This window comes from Myotis daubentonii, chromosome 3, assembly GCF_963259705.1.
Source record: "Myotis daubentonii chromosome 3, mMyoDau2.1, whole genome shotgun sequence".
Classification (NCBI taxonomy): domain Eukaryota; kingdom Metazoa; phylum Chordata; class Mammalia; order Chiroptera; family Vespertilionidae; genus Myotis; species Myotis daubentonii.
Genome location: NC_081842.1, coordinates 65,009,797 through 65,027,648, shown reverse-complemented (window position 1 = coordinate 65,027,648; position 17,852 = coordinate 65,009,797). Strand labels below are relative to the sequence as shown.

General features: G+C 40.1%; 1 protein-coding gene across 1 annotated transcript in view; it reads left to right on the top strand.

Annotated features, from left to right (window-relative positions):
• GAP43 (growth associated protein 43) overlaps positions 1-17,852 on the top strand; it is a 104,115-nt gene that overhangs the window by 63,327 nt on the left and 22,936 nt on the right. Inside the window, exon 2 of the mRNA XM_059687785.1 lies at positions 1,153-1,762. Within this exon, the coding sequence (XP_059543768.1) occupies positions 1,153-1,762 (610 nt within the window). The remainder of the gene's footprint in view (positions 1-1,152; positions 1,763-17,852) is intronic.

The following is a 17,852-nucleotide window of genomic DNA, read 5'->3' as shown; positions in this document are numbered from 1 at the left end:
CTATTATTGTTTTTTTTAAGGAAAGTTGCTGCATCGTTCACTGTTGTATTTCCCCAGTGCTCCAGAGTTAAAGGAAGGAATGCACGGAGACTATAAGCAACCACATTGGGGCACCATGGTGAGCAATGGAGCTATATGGAATTTGGGTACCTGCCCATACTGTGTATTTCTTCCCATGAATATACCTTGTATGCCTATCCTCTGATTTAATTTCCTTGTGGAAAAAAGTTATATGCAGCATACTATGCTGTAAATGTTGTATCAAATGATAAAAAATGTGTATTTTAGTCTCTTGCTTTTAGTACTAGAATGGCTCTATCAGTAATAACATAAAACTAATTTTAGGTTTAAATTGCTTTGGGAATAAGAAATTGTGATTTGGTGAATATATACCACTTTTTCAAAAGTGGAAACGGTGTTTTTCATTCTCATTTTTTTAAAAAACAAGAATAACGGCCACTTTCTGTCTTCAAATTGTGGCGATCTGGTGTGTTGACTACTAATGTTGGACCACACACAGGGGAAAGTAGACATCATTGTGTGACCAGCATTCTGAATTATAACATTTTAAGCAAAAGCCCCAAAGCCCTGAACTCCTTTGCAGTTGTACAAAACCCTGATAGAATTTGTTGTCTAAACCTCTACCATACTCTTTGCCCTGAATCTATTGATTTCTTGACCAGACTTGAAATCCTGGGGAGGCGGGTGGACAATACACACAGACTTTTCCATAATATTTTTAAATGTGAAGTTTTGCACAGAGTTCCTCTCAGCAACCCTGATAAAGCAATATCTGTCAGAGCACTTTGATTAAAACCTAGAGTGGATGTGATCTGAGTAGCCAAGGTACATCCATGGAATGGCTGGTTGAAGTTTGGCAATGAAGAGACATGGAGCTGGGGAAGGAAGCACATATAAATCCATGCCAGTGGTCCTGCAAGGCCAAAAGGATGTGTTTTCCCATAAAATAATGTGTTTTCTACTCAATTCTCCACCATGAAGAGAGAGGAGGCTTAATTTGAATTTCCACAGTATTGTTGATGTCTGTGCTTGGCACAGTACAAATCATTGAATAAATATTAAATGCTATGATCTGAAGGGAAGAAGCATCAATTCATCTCTCCCTTTCCCCCCCCCCTTTTCTCCTAAAAGGTTGAAAAAAATGATGATGACCAAAAGATCGAACAAGATGGCATCAAACCAGAAGATAAAGCTCATAAGGCTGCGACCAAAATTCAGGCTAGCTTCCGTGGACACATAACAAGGAAAAAGCTCAAAGGAGAGAAGAAGGGCGATGCCCAAGCCGCTGAGGCCGAAATGAATGAGAAGAAGGATGGCGCCCCTGTGGCTGATGGCGCCGAGAAGAAGGAGGGAGAAGGTCCCACTGCCGCTGAAGCGGCCCCGGCCACTGGCCCCAAGCCTGAGGAGGCCGGGAAAGCAGGAGAAGCGCCCTCCGAGGAGGAGAAGGGGGAGGGCGCCTCTCATGCTGCCGCAGAGCCGGCAGCCCCCCAGGCTCCAGCCCCCTCAGAGGAGAAGGCCGGCTCTGCTGAGACAGAAAGCGCCGCTAAAGCTCCCACCGACAACTCGCCGTCCTCCAAGGCGGAAGCCGCCCCAGCCAAGGAGGAGCCTAAACAAGCCGATGTGCCTGCTGCTGTCACTGCTGCTGCTGCCACCACCCCTGCTGCAGAGGATGCTGCCACCAAGGCAACAACCCAGCCTCCCACGGAGGCTTCGGAGGGCAGCCAAGCCGAGGACAAGATAGGTGAGCTACTGGGAGGGTCAGAGGCCACGGGTGGGTAGCCCACCGGGGCCTTTCGGAAAGCCAGGCCACCTGGGCCATCAAGGGAGAGGGGAATGTCTAGAAGGTGTTTTCAAGAAATTAAGGAAAGCTATGCTTAAGTCCCCAAAGAGGCAGGACTAAGAACTAACTCTGGCCACTTATATTCCCAAATGTCTCCAAGCCTGAAGGAGAACTCTGGCAGGTAGCAGCCAGGACTAGGAAGATGTGGCAATTACCTTATTAATAGGACTGGCATAAACAGGAAAGCTAGATAATCTTAGTTTTAAAAAATATATATTCTATGTGCAAGATAGACTTAGTTTAATAAGTAATTACTGAGGCCACATATATTTTATGGACAGGAATTAACTAATGTGCTTATTTGGCTTTAAGAAGTGCCTGTTATGAGAACAGCCAACTCCTTATTGATTCAGATGATCTAGTTTCTGAATTGCCGGCAGCAAAAACATAATCTCAGACCACCTTTCCCTTATCCCACAATATGTTACTGGGCATTCTCCCCACCATCAATTGATGAGTAGTGTGCGTATGCTCGGAGAATGCTAATTATAACAGTAATCGGGGTCAAACTAATTAGGAAAGTAAGTCTATTAATGTTGCCAAAAACAAAAGAAAAAAAAACCCCAATATAGAACATGTTGTGAAGTTAAACATCAATTATCATTTTATTATAGAAGATGCTACTTTCTGCCATATGCATAAATAATTGAGGGTTGACTGTGATTACAAACAGGTTCTGGATTTGCTTTGGTTTGAAGCTCTTACTTGAATATTGGAGTGTTTTTCACCATTATTGCCAAAGAGACTGTGCGGAATGGAAATAGAACATTTCCAAAACAAGATAAATTTAACAGACCTTCGCCCCTGGGGACTAAGACCTGTCCCTCACCCCACCCACCCACAGTGCTGAAGGAGGCCAACAGCCTCCATGGTCTTTCTTCAGCCAAGTATGACTCATTAACACCTTTCAGCCCCAAAGACCTTATGGGTTAAGTTGTTTCTGTACCAGTTTAAAAAACTGGGTTTATTCCTTTAGAATTTCATGGACTGAACCCATGATGTGTCCAAGGACCCAAACTTGGACTGGCCCACACTGTGCCCACACTGCTCCATGAGAATGCTCTGGGAAATGTTTGGCATCTGCCTGTTAGATTGAAAAAGTAATTATTGGAAATTTGCTTTTATTCCCATCCCTCCAAATTAGATACTGGAAGATGGCAGATGATTATTCAAATATTTTCAGTTCTGCCTCTTTTATCTTGCCCCAAAATTCTGGAAGAAGCCAGATTATATTATCATTGTTATTATATCGCATGCCTCTTTCTATCAGTGATTCATTTTAAATATTTATCCTAAATATATACCTGCCCCAGGGGCCAGACTTTGGGGTTAAGAAGAAGAGGATTTTTTTTTTTTTCCTGGACAAGGAAAGGCATGTGGTAAAGAATATGGTGTTGGTTTTACTTTACCCAGAAAAACAAACCACTGTTAACTACTTTTCTTAGGTTGAAGATTTTAGCCTCCGTTATGATGGCTGGAAATCATTTTGCATATGACAGACTACTTATTACATATTTTCAAACATTTTAGAAATTAATCACGCTTTTAAAACATAGAAAATATTTGACATTGCTCAGACCATATTTTTAAACAGGGATTTCTAAAATTGTGATCATAGACAGAAAGACATGATGTGATTTTTAGGTATATGATCATGATGTGAATTAATAGAATGATTGTTTGGATCAATGAAAAGTCTAAAATATAATATATCCTAAGAATATTTACATGTATTATTTTTTCAAGTTATGATAATCCAAATGAATTAGTAAAGTATTTTATGTAGTACATGCTCAATAAATGTCAGATATTGAATAAATGAGAAGTGACTAGACTTAAATTATAGATCATTTGTTCACTCATTCATATAATCTTCCTGCAACCTTGCTTAATCTACACGTATATTTGATTAAAAGTGTGTCTGGTCAGTAAAAAGCAAATAGAAATCATCCTCTGCCCGAAATTTTATAAGTTCTGGCTGAAGAATATCTCAGTTGGTCTGATTTTATTATGTGCATTGAAAAGTAATTGAAGGTGTAGGTAAAGTTCAACTTGAGGGTAATTAAAAGGCAAATTTATTATTGTTTTGGAGCTGCAGCTAAGTAGTGTCCTCTGGGTTGGATCCTGAAATGCTGCCTGTAGTTTTCTTTGGACTGGTGTATCTATTAGTCTTGCCTGCTGTATGTGACAAGCACAAATTACCCAGATGTGCTAAGTTTCATGGAATCACAGAAACTAGAGGTGACAGGAGATCTATCACAGCATCTCGAACCCAAATTCCCAGGGGCCCTGCACATCATTTTCTTCTATCTTCCATTGGATTGTTTTCCAATCCAGGTTAAAATAGCAATATTTCCAATTGGCCTCTCCTGTTTGGAAATGGATGCCTACTTTGGGTTGCCTGGTGGGGTGTAGAGAGATAATCTGAGAAAGTGAATGGGGTTGGGGCAAAACAAGTCAAAAGAGAGAATTCAAGACAATAATTTGGTCAAAACTTTTACACCAAATCTGATCACTGCTTTAATATATAAATAAATGCTTTATAAATTATAAATATGTAGTTTATTTTACCCCCTTTAAAAATTATTTATGGGTTTGTTACAGGTGGATGCCATTTACATTAGGACCTTTGGAGTTGGGTTTCTTTTAATCCTTCAACTATATCTCCCTCTCTTTGCTTTGGCACTCTGCCTGCCCATTTCTCAACATGCTTATGACCATAAGGTTTCAGTGTGTTCCTGATGATTATTCCTTAGTAGGAGGAGGAGTGTTCAAGGCTCCTCTGGGACACTGCCCTCCTGCAGCCATGAGGAGAGAACCAGCAAGCCGCCTTCAGTGATTGTCATTGGTATCTCCTGAACAGTGCAGTGTGCCCATTGGGCTCTCAGCGAAGGAATTCTGTTATGTTTCTTCTACCCGTGGTAACCTATTGACTTTCTCCAGTAGAAAATTCTAAAATTTCTGCTGTGGCATATTCAGTGCCATAGTATTACCAAGATAACACAGCTCAGTGGCCAGAAATCAGAGATGCTGACTGGGTGGCTACCAGGGGGTACTTGACTGATATTGGTAGGAAGTGTAACCCAAGTTATCCTAGATTTTCTGTGTTGATCTTGGTTGTATTTTATTTTCATGATCTCTTTACCCCTTTCTTTTTTTTATTACCTCTTTCTAATTGGGATCATTAATAATGATGGTATTTGCCATTATCTGAATAGAAAAATTAACTTAGTGTGTTCCTACCTCTCTTTCTCCTTCCTTGTTTGCTTCCTTCCTCCTTCCCTTCATCCTTCTCTTTCTCTCTCCCCTTCTTCCTTCCTTTTTTTCTCCCATGTATATTAACTTTTTACTGTTCTAGGGCTCCAGGGTCATAAAGATAAGTAAGATAGGGCTGATCTTAAAGAGTTCTCATTTGGTAGTGGGGTTGGGATAAAGTTCAAGGAGTGATGTTGAAAATGTTTACAATAATAATTTCAACTCAATTACATTCTGCAAATAGGTACGGAGTGCTTCTTTATGCCAAGGCACTATGGGACATAATAGGAATGAGATGGCGCTTCTTGCAGTTTGATACATGCTATAAAATTTCTACATAATGTGTGTCTCTATAGCTAAATTAATAGCCAAAAGAATGAATGCAAAATGTATAGTTTCTGGAATGATAATTATTTGTAAGAAAGTGAAATATTTAGTCCACATTTCTGTATTTGGGGAAATTCTTTATGTTCCCCAGAATAATGTTTTTCTAAGGCCAAGGTAACCAACGATAATTTTTTTATCTCTCCAAAAGCTAGATCCTCTTCCACCGAGCTCTGTGTTAGATATTAGCTTTCCCAAAGATATTTACACTTCTTTGGCAGGGTGCCTCATAGGCGGTTTTGATTTGAAATGTGGTTTTAACCACTTCCCAAATTTATAAGCCACTCATAAAGAGCAAAAATTTGGATTGTGAAAAGTCCATAAATGCTGTCTATAAAACATGGGCACTCTGTCAGATGCTCAGTGGCATGGAGCTTAAATACTGTTGATTATTAGGCTTTTATGGCACACTGTTATATTGCTAGAGTAATCATTTTTATTGGCTTTTCTTGACAATAATTCAGTGCCTTTGATAATATTTTCCTTTCTATTTTTACATTCTGAGAATATGGGCAAATGAAACGGGTATTGTGCCCACAAGCGCAGTCAAACAAAACAAGGGTCAAATTGGTAGACCTCCAAATCTTCTCCTTAACTTCAGCCCTGCAGTTCTTTACCTCTCTTTTAAGGTGTTGTGTTTTCATCTCAATTCTTGCAGTTTATCTTATCAGTTCTGATATATTTTATTATTGTTGGGAGGTATAAATCAGGTCTTTCCTCGGGCATTCTCTGTCCTGCATGCACAGTAAGATAATGCAGAGGAAAGAAACCTTGGACTAGGATAAGGAGACCTTGATATTTCCACCCAGCTGTGGGATCTTAGGTAAGTCACTGCTTCTGTCTGCTCCTCAGTTGTCTCATCTTCAAGAAGAGGGACTAGAATAGTTTGATTTTAAAGTTTTTTTCAAGGTTTAAAATACAATGTTTCTATAATTGGTGGTCCTTAATGAGCATTTATTAAGTGGCAGGCCCTGTGCTAAGTGCTACGTGGGGATTATCACGTTTAATCATCATAACCGCTCTATGGTATAAGTACTATAATTTCCCCATCACTTTTCACAGATGAGGGATCTGAGGTTTAGAGAGATGGTGGCTTCTAATCATTGTCAATAGCTAGCAAGTAGCTGAACCAGGAGCTAAACCTTGACAGCCTGAGTATAGAGGCAATCATTGAATTATGAAACCACAAGTACTATTCTGGAAGAAGTAAAGACAAGAGTTGTCTAAGAACCCCAACATGTGTTCTGAGAACATTCCCTCATATGTATAATTGGATACTAAGGACTCACATTTGCAGTATCTAAACATAGTTCCTGGTCATAATGCCCTCAAAACCCCATCACCCCAAAATGATTGGGACTATTAAACAAGTTCTGAGTCATGGGTTCTTAGTTTGGAAATCCTTCAGGTACTATTTTGCTAGGCCTAAGAAAGCTGTAGAGATCAGTTGAAATTCATGGTTCTTCAGAAGAGTACTACTGACTCTATTAAATATGTTGGGATAACTAAAAATTGAAATTTTTAGATATCAATCTGTTGAAAGTAATTTCATGTATTTGAGGTGATACCGACCCTAAATTTGGCTTAAAGGAATTATTATCTTGTAAAATTCTTTTTCATATCCCTCCTCCCTTCTTTGCAAGTACATTTGCAAAGGACCCTGACACCTTTATATTTATAACTAAAATGATATCATGAACTTAGTAGGGCAGATTAAGAGCAATCACTGTCTAAATTAAGAAATGCTTAGGAGACAAAAGCTTAGAGGAGATGTATTTTAGAGTCAAGAAATCATATCATGGGGCCTTTGATCCATTTCTTTCAAAGCTCATATTAAATAACTACTATCTAATGAAAGAGTAATCTGCAAATTGACCAACACTCCAACACACAAGATGGCCGCCCCCATGTGGTCAAAGATGGCCACCACAAGATGGCTGGCAGGGGAGGGCAGTTGTGGGTGATCAGGCCAGCAGGGGAGGGCAGTTGGGAGGGACCAGGCCTTAAAGGGAGGTCAGTTGGGGGCGATCAGGCCGGAAGAGGAGGGCAGTTAGGGGTGACCGGGCCGGCAGAGGAGGGCAGTTGGGGGTGATTGGGCTGGCAGGAGAGCAGTTAGGCATAGATCTGGCTGGCAGGGGAGTGGCTAGGGGTTGATCGGGCTGTCAGGCAGAAGTGGTTAGAGGCAATCAGGCAGGCAGGCAGGCAGGCAGGTGAGTGGTTGGGAGCCAGCATTCCTGGATTGTGAGTTAGACATCCTTCAAGGAGTCCCAGATTGGAGAGGGTGCAGACTGGGCTGAGGGTCACACACTTCCACCCCCGACCCCATGCACGAATTTTGTGCACTGGGCCTCTAGTTATCTTATAAAGAAGAAAGTAAACAGGAAGACATATAAGTGACTCCTCCATTTTTTAAGTGAGAAAACTATATTTAGAACTGAAAAATCAAACAATATTTCTTAAAATGCAGAATATGTTTCAGATACTAATGCATACTCATCAAATTTTTTTTCTCTCCACTCCACACACATGTACACACACACAATCCCACAAGGACTAAAAGGAGGAGGAGAAAGAACCAAGAGTAGCAAGTGTTACACAGTCAGTCCATTTGGCTAAACATGGGGAGAAAGCAGAGCACTCAATCTAATGGACTAAAAGCATTGAGTGGTCATCACTTTTATTTTGTTCAGGTAATGATAGCTTCATTAAATAAACAATGAAAAGCTTTCTATAACCATACATAAAAGGAAGGAAAGAAGGAAGCCAATGATGCTGTTTAAAGCTACAAGACCTGAGCCCTTGAAGACCTCCCAAGATTATATGGTTTACAGCATGCATAGGAGGAAAGGAAGGTTTGAAAGGATGTGTAAGTTTTGCCAGTTCTCTTAGTCATGTATAAATTTTGTGCCATAAAAAAATGACTGAGTTAGATGTTGAACCTCAAACCAATTCATATAATCAAGAAAATTTAAATCCCTTCCTTCTTTAAAAAATCTTTAGCCAGTCATTGATCTGACAGCAAAGAAACTTGGCTCTGTAAGCAAATAATTTACTTCTGGGCTTCCTAAAAAGAATTGCCCATAAATTGTTTTCATAAGGATAATGAATGGTATCATGCTTTTAATAGACCCAACATCTTATAGGATGCATATAATGCAAATGCTCTGTATTTTCAGCATAAAAGACTAAACACCACCTAAAATTAAGAGAGTTGGGCTCTTATTCAGATTCTGATGATGATTTCAGGCCAGCTTTGTTTGTAAATCTACAGTGAGATGGGGAGCATTAGAAGTTGAGACTAAAGTTATCTATGATGAAATTTATAGTGTCTGAAAATTAAAATCTTTCTTAGGCTAATTAATGGAAAATGGTACAGGAAGAATTTTTGGTGTAGAGGTTACCTGAACTGAGTCTTAAAGGACAAGATGTATCTAATGAACAGGAATACCTTTTACTAAAATAAAAAAAATTCAAATTAACATACAAATAACTTAATTCATCACAATTCAGCAGCAGCCATTGAAAATTAACCCTCAGTCAAAAAAGTAGCTCCATGCTATATTTTGCTTATTATTGAATCCTTACACCTATAGCAATGAGTGGGAAATTGGAGATAGTAAATACCTGATAAATGAGTTAAGAAAAAATGAACAAATGTTATTACAGTAGAGAAAGTCCAAGAGAGTAGATTCTAGCCTTTAGACTTTGGACAGGCAAATCACTTGAGTTCTTTGAGTTAAATGCTGGACAAAGAATCTCAACAATGCCAATGTTATGACACCTTTTACCTTTAATTGCAGATTCTGAGTGATGAGGTGAGGCAGACACTTGCTCAAACAGAAAATTTTGCTGCTGTCCACCTTTTTGCTATTTCAGAAGCTGAGTACAGAAGCTCACTGGAAAGTGCTGTGGTTGCTCAGGGGTATTTGTCATGCTTGAGGTAGCCAGATTTCCAGCCACTTAGAGCTTCGTAGACCAATGTGAGCATTTTGCATTATGTTGAGAAACATATTGAAAACTAGAGGAAACCAAAGCTGCTCCCTTCTGAAAGCAGGTGATTAATTTCATTCCAGCTCCATGAATGACCTGTGTGTGTGGCTCTTGCCAGTGTGTGACAGATACACCCAGGGAAGGAAGGATCTGCCAGGTTCCTTGGCTCTTTTTCCTCATCTGACATGTTTAAGTAATCCTTACAAGGTTGTAAGAGTCTCCTGAACCTGCTGTGCCCCACTATAGGATGAATTGTTAATATGTTTCCAGACCAACGGTGTTGGGATAGAGACCAGAAAATAGGCTTTCCTGTTTCTGTTGCCTCTTCTCCTTTCCCACAGTGGTAGAAACATAATTTGTGTACAGTTTGTGAGTCGTTCAGACTACAGACCATAGAGGACATTGTGGTGGGAGGTTGAACAGGTTTTTCCCCCACATATAAACTATAAATTGAAGCAACTTATCATGTATTTGATAAAAAGATAGACAGGGCCCCACTTTGTGAAACTGTCTCCAGTCCAATGTAAGGGCTAAGAAAGCCAGAGTTCAGCAATGTGGCTACAGCATTTCCCCCCGTGTTATAACCAGATCCTTTTAGAAAGAAGAGCAGCAGTGAAAGATTTCTGTTTCCCTTTTACCTTCTTCTTTAATATGGATGATTTAACTATAATAGCTTGATAGGAAAAACTGGCTTTCATTGGAAGGTACAAGTCAGTATCCTTTTCTTGCCAATATTTTTTTTAAAAAAGAAAAAACAGAAAGTAAAAAATGAAGCAAAACCCTGCCACTTTCTAATTAACATTTATGCTTTTCACCCCAGCAGAAAAGCAGGCAGTTAAGATGAACCACTGTGGCCTTGGCCTGGTAGCTCGGTTGGTTGGAGCATCATCCTGATGTGCCAGAGTTGCAGGTTCAATCCCTGGTCAAGGCACATACAAGAATCAACCAATGACTGCATAAATAAATGGAACAACAAATAATGATAATAATAAAAGATGTACCACTGTATTTGTAGGACATTGACTATGGTCTGGATACAAGGTTGGTGCAGTTGTCAAATTACATATTACTTTTGAACTTCTATGAGGAGAAACTCTTCTCTATTTTCCTAATATGCCAATGAAACAAATTTTTGCAAGAGTAGCAATCAACAAATGAAGAAATTGTTTTTCATGTTCAAGTTTAGGCTGTGACTCTGGTTGCATGTTTATCACATCAGGAGTTTCTATCCCAGGGTTAGCTTGAAATATGAGTTAGAATGAACATTTATCACATTTTAGGTAGTATAGAATAATATTTCTCTCCCTTAGTCTCTCCCTGTACTCATTTTAGTAATTGTCTGGCCATCTGCACTGAGGTGCATGATGATTGAACATCGATATATGTTACAATATAAAAAAATAAACCATTATAATTGACTAGAAGCCATGTGCACGAAATTCGTGCACAGGGGGTGAGGGGGTCCCTCAGCCTGGCCTGCACCCTCTCCAATCTGGGACCTCTCAGGGAATGTCCAACCCCTTAGGGGATGTCTGACTGCCATTTTAGGCCCGATCCCACGAGGATAGGGCCTAAACTGGCAGTCAGACATCCCTCTCTCAATCCAGGACCACTGGCTCCTAACTGCTCGCCTGCCTGCCTATCTGATCACTCCTAACCACCTCTGCCTGCCGGCCCTATGCCCCTAACTGCTACCCTGCCAGCCTGATCACCCCCTAACTGATCTCCCCTGCCAGCCTGATCACCCCCTAACTACTCTCCCCTGCCAGCTTGATTGCCCCTAACCCCCTCTGCCTTGGCCCCTGTCACCGTGGCTTCGTCTGGAAGGATGTCCGGAAGATACCCAGTCTAATTAGCATATTACTCTTTTATTAGTATAGATGGTTTTATCAGATATCTGTAATGGTGTGTTGGTAAATTGGCTCTCCCCCCCAAAAAAAAATCCACAAAAAACCCCCTAAAACTTAAAAAGCCCTGATTTATAGTGTTTGTCAATATTTATGGCATAAATATTCCCATGGCTGATTTCACACTACCAGTGAGTTGTCACTGAACACACAGATAACTTGTGCTCAGTAGCCAATGGGAGCCAGCTCATCATACCCCAAATCAGTGTAATATAATAATCTAATGAACTTTACTTTTGGTAACTAAAATACTGGAACAGTAATTATCAGCTCCTAAACAATATATCAGTATAGAAGTACAAAACTATCTATTTATTACACTCATTCACTTATAGACATATGCATGTGAAACCTTGAGAACTAGTTTTAACATGTGGAGTGATTTCTATTCTGCATTGGACATTTATTAAAAGTTAAAGAGAAGGGTAAAATTTGGAATTGTACCTGCTATTCAATTAGGAAAATAATTTCCCCTAAAGGGATGAATATATTGTACTTAAAAGTGTGATCTGAGCTGCATCTTTTCAAGGAGGCTTTTTCATTTTTTCAGAGATGAATTCAGGGTTGGATTGAATTTTGAGCATGGCTGACTTTTTAAACCTCTAATGTAGAGGAAGGGCTGACTCTTTTATCCTAATTACTTTCAGCAAGAATGATGCTTTTGATTCTAGGAGGAGCATCAAGAAACAGTGAATTCAGAGAGGGTGGGATAAAAAGTTTTTATAATTCTCAACCTGGGTACATTTATTCAAAAAGTGACTTTCAAATATATGAACAGGGATGGGCAAGAGTAGGTTTACAGTTGTGACTATGTGAAAGTTTATACTTGTGTTATTATTTATTAAATACAGTATTACTTAGCTTATCATTATTGTTGCTATTATTTTGTATCCTTACGGTTTATCTTTTAGGTAATGATGGCTAGTAATTTAACCTACTTTTGCCCACCCTGCTATATATACTAATTTCCAAAAGAAAGCTGATCTGGTTGAGAATGGCAGGGGAAAATGGAGATGACTAGAGAGGCCCAGAGCTCCCTCTACTCTGTTTCTATCTCTCCCTCTAAATGGAATTACTCTGGGCTGTGAAGTACAGTTTGAAAGGAAAATGTAAGCAATTTTTGTGTTAATGACTTTCTACACATGGCCAGCAAATACTGTCAGGTCCAAATCTGTTCCTTGCACTCACTGCAGCTGGTTGTCAGAGTGAGTACGGAAAACTCACTGCAGTCATATTGATTAAAGTAGATTATGTGTATCATTTCAAAGGTTGACAAATCCCTCTCTCCCCATATTATAGTCCAGTTGTTTAATCACAGATAGTGGTCTGAGTAACTGCTAACCATGGTGCTAGGTCCATTAAACAATGTTCTATTTTATTTTGGTTCCATACAATATTAAAGCCATGCAAAATTTATTTTATGAAAATATTTTACAACTATAACTAGAGGCCCAGTGCACGAAATTTGTGCATGAGTAGGGTCTCTAGGCCTGGCCGGCGATCAGGGCCAATCTGTGGGGCAACCAGCAGGGCGATCGAGGGCCCCCCCTCGCACTGCCTTGGCTGGCCTGGGGCCTGCAGGCTGAAGGCAGCTCCTGCATTGAGCATCTGTCTGCTGGTGGTTAGTGCACATTATAGTGACCAGTCATTCCACCAGTCGTTCTGCCATTCAGTTGATTTGCATATTAGGCTTTTATTATGCAGGACACCAAGGAAATTTTATTTCCTAAAGCCTTGTTTTAAACCCCCAAGTCAGTGAATTTTGAATTATGTTCCTTGGAGCCCTGGCATTCCAGGTGCCTCAGAAGTGGCTTGTGGGTATTGGGTTGTCTTCAGAGGCCAGGCTGGCTGAGATACGGTCCTCCACACTCACACAGTCCTCTGTTCCCTCCATGACTATTTCTAAATCTTGATAAAACTTTGACATTTTAATGAATAATAATTGAAAATTACTGTCCTTAAGTAATTTTTTAAAGTAAGTTATGGCCATTATCAAAAGTCCTTGAATTTTGGCATGATTAAAACTTAACTGAAGATAATTCAGAACTCATATTTTCATTCAGGTGTGCACTGTATACTTAGCTGGAATTGTTTATTCTTTGCAAACAGATAATCCTCCCAGTAATATTATAGGAATTATCCAAATTCAAAGAATTTTCTTAGAGTACAACAAATTATAAGTAAATGGAAGTTAAGTGACTCATTTGGGGTTACTAATCAAAGCTAAGTAAAATTACTACATCTATGACTTCTGAGTCATTAGGAAAAAGAAGCACTAATAATGCTATAATTTTGTTTAGTTCGACTCCAATTTGCAACACAATTGAATAAACAAAACATTCTCTCTGATGAGATACCACTTAAGCAATTCTATCAATGTAACTTTGAAATATCCACAAAAATAAGACTTCTAGAATGTTAAAGCCCAAAATCTGTCTCAAGAATTCCAAAAACTGCCCTCTTCCTTTCTCCCATTCCTCAGCCCCAGTGGGTGAAAGCTGTTTGTTCCGGTCTAAAGGATGCCTGAAAGGAAAACACCCATGGGCAATGGGGCCAGGTCTTCCTTAACTCCAGACATTGGCATCCAAAATGTCACTTGAATGATGACCATCATGTGAAGCAGCCCACTGGGGTAAAAGAAGTAGATCCAATAATCTCATTGTAATCTTAGGCTTAGGGTTTGGGAGGCTGCCACTAATTCTTTTAATTTCTAATCGACTACTCTGAAGACCACTCACGAAAAGCTACACAGTCATGTCTCTCCAAATAAATACCCTACATTAAACCTCCTAATGCTTATTTTTGATCACTAATGAAATCTGAATTATTACCATGGCCACAAGGCTGCATCTGATCTGACTTCTGCTTATCTCTCCGAGCCTATGTCCTTCTGCTCTGACCTTCTTTACTCTTCTCTAGCCATCCATACTCTTTCTTTAAGACTCTGGAACACACTCAGCTTGTTCCTACCTTAGGGCCTTTGCATTTGCTTTCTCCTTTGATTGTCCCACAGCTGCCTCTTAGCACTGAGATCTCCATTTGGATGTCATTTGCTCACAGAAGATTTCCCTGACCATCTACGCAGAACTGCACTGCCCCTCCCAACCCAATCACTTTGACATGTTTCTTTTATTTATATCACTCTCAGTGCCTAAAATGACTGTATTTATCTCTCTAAAATAACTTATTTATTTCTTACTAGATTTTCCATTTCTTAAAAGCAGGGGCTTGGGCCCTGGCCAGTGTGGCTCAGTTGTTTGAGCATTATCCCATGCACTGAGAGGTTCTTGGTTAGATTCCTGCTCACAGCACATTCCCAGGTTTCAGGCTTCATCCCCAGTAGGGGGCACACAAGAAGGCAACCCATCAATGTTTCTCTCTCTCTCTCTCTCTCTCTCTCTCTCTCTCTCTCTCTCTCTCTTCTTCCTTCCTCTCTCTCTAAAAATTAACAACTTTTTTTTTTTTATATAAGTAGAGGCTTGGTATCCTTTAGCCCAGCAAGCACACACAGTGCTCAGAATGGAGACCATCACGCAGATAGACCTCAGTGAACGTCCACTAATTGACTAATAATACGAATTTCACTTATGGAGAGATTTTTCTTCATAAGCAGTTGGATAAAGGAAAAGAATCATTTTATTTTTTTTCCAATTTAAAGACCATTAAAGGAGCTAAGAATTTTTCAGGCAACTATTCATTTTTATTGCGTACAGCCTCACTCTCCTAGGCTTTACAGATTAGCAACCTCTTCTCCGGGACCTGCTTCTAAACATCATCCTGGCACCCAGACACTCTGAGTCTAGATGTGGATGTTTGGCCCAAAAGGAAAACTGGACAGAGCGTGAAAAGAAGTTTGAGCCCCCAGCGAGAATCAGGTGGGATGTGGGTGAGGACTCTTCAATGAAGGAAGAGGAAACGGGGAGTAGAAAGAAAAAAGAATGGGGAAGAAAATAGGAGAAAATAGAGGGAGATGAAAAGTAAAAGGGGATCAGAAATGGAAGCATTAGAGGAGGTAGAAAGAATAAGGAAGGAAGTAGAGAAAGACAAGAAGGTAGGAAAGAAACAGAAGGGAGTTAGAGGAGAAAGAATGGGTGAAGCAGGACTTTGGGGGACCAGTGCAGAGCAGAGGAAAGGCACTGAGCTGGGCACCAAGTGGGTTCCCTGCAGCTCTGCTGCTGACAGACTGTGTGGCATGGGCAGGACAAATTTTCCTCCCTCTCTGGTACAAGGATATGGTTTATTAGGTGTCTTCCATCTCTAGCACTCTCTGTTCTTGACTTCACAAATAGCAGGCTGCAAAGGGCTCCTGGCAAATAGATTTTCTGTCTCTGAGCAGGTCCAAGTGGCAGATGGGTCCCAGCTCCCCAAGGAGAGACCCCCCCCCACACACACACACCCCCGCACACACACACCAGGCTCACTATTGTTAGAGCCCTTGGCAGCATAATCCCCAGTCAGTGCTGCCTCCACAAACCAAGAGATGAGAGACTGCCTCTGCGTGCTTCCAGGCAGAAAAGGAAAAGTTGAAAGAAAAGTTAAGCTTCATTATCCCTGGAGTTTAAATGTAGGTCTGTTTTCATGCAGATACATTATGAATTCAAGGCACAGTTCAGAAGCTTCTTTTTTTTTTTCTTTTCACTTAGAACACCTCATATAGAAGCAGTATTGAAACTGGACAGTCCTCGAGTTCAATGTCAGGCTTCTCCCTGTATGGCTTTTATAATTTGTTGAGCCCCCAAGATCTTCATTCATAATATGGAAATAATAATGCTACCTTCGAACAACTGTTGTCAGAATTTAATAATGTAACATATTTAAATAACCAGGTACAGCGTAGGTTCTCAATAAACATCATTTTGCTTTTACTTTTCTTCTGATAACCTGAAGTAAGTAGTCCTCTCCCGATATGGAGATCCTCTGGGCAGATCTTCAAATTAGAGATAGTGAAAGCAAGGACAGTCTGTCACTTTGCCATAGGTAAAATAGTGGAAGAGAATCTTTCATCCAGTAAATAAAGAGAACCTTTTTGTTTTTCTAAAATTTTGGTGGTCCAAGGTGAAGTATTTCAAAGAGCATAAAGTACTACAAAAGAAAAGCGCATTACTTATGGATACTGCAACCATAGACAGAGACTTACAGCAGCCATCGATTTAGCTAACACTCTTCCTTGGAGGCCTGCAGTGCAAGGAAGCATCGCAGGTGTTGGAACTGAACCTGCCTTTGTTTGAATCAGAGGTCCACTCCTTAACCAGCTCTATGCTCTCAGTTTTGTCATACCATAATATCCTTATTGCTGAACTTGATGGTGGTTGGTTAGGATTAACTAGGTCACATGTAAAGTGCCTACTGTTGTGTTTTATTGAACACATAGTAAGTGCCTAGTAGAAAGTCACCCTTGCTTCTTGTTCCTTTCAACTGAAGCTCTTGGGAAACATTTTATAAAGGAAATTAATGTGCAGATAGGATGCGCTTTATGGCCATCAGGAAAGACATAATGATATACAGTCTCTTCTGGGAGATAGAGACTATGCTATTTGGCTTACTTTGTAGTTCAGCAAGATTACCAAGTTCTTACATGATCAGTAATGATTGAGTCTGGAAGTCAGCCAAGGCTACCAGGTAGTGATGGTAGGATTAATTCAGGCTCCAGGTAATTGGTCCCTCAGAAACTGCGATCTAAGGATTCAGTAGAAAATGTGGGGGTCCCCTAAGGGAGACAGCTAATACACTCTTTCTAGGTACATATCAGCTATCAACTGTCCTATCGTGGTTCCATCTTACAGTTTCAAACCTAAAACAAAACTTAAAAATCACCTAGACCTGGGCACTGAGTGGGCTTCAGGGGGGTCCTTAGTACCTAAAATCTTTTGCAATGTGTTATGCTGTGTGTATATATGGATGACATTCTCATGTCCTTGTATTTCATCAGATACTCAACTGGGATCATGACACAAATAGACTAAGCTCCACTGTACTCGAATAATTTCTAGGAGAGCTTGTGTAGGTGTGGGTTTTAATGAAAAGATGAGACATACTCAGGGGTTCAGGCTGCATGTTCTGTCCATAGTTGCACAATGAGTTACTATCAGAGTAGAGTAGTTAAAACCCAAATGTCCCAACAACTGCTACCCAATTAATTAATTTATTAGTGTATATTATTTTCATTCTGCACTAGGCACTGTGAAGGATATAGAAGTATAAAAGTGACTATCTGAGGTCCTGGAAATTACAATCTAGTTGAGGGGAAAAAAAACAAAGGTCTTAAAAAAAAATCCAGGACCAGTCAAGTGAGGAACAATGTAAGTGCATGCCTCCTTGCAAGCTGTAGTCTATAACTGCAGAGAAGGAATTCAGACGGATGGAGGTAAGGTCCAAAGGAAGGCAATGAGCATCACATTGGAGTGTTGGTGAGAATACTGGCCCTCGTAACAGGTGTTAGTGTGGGGAAGGTGGGG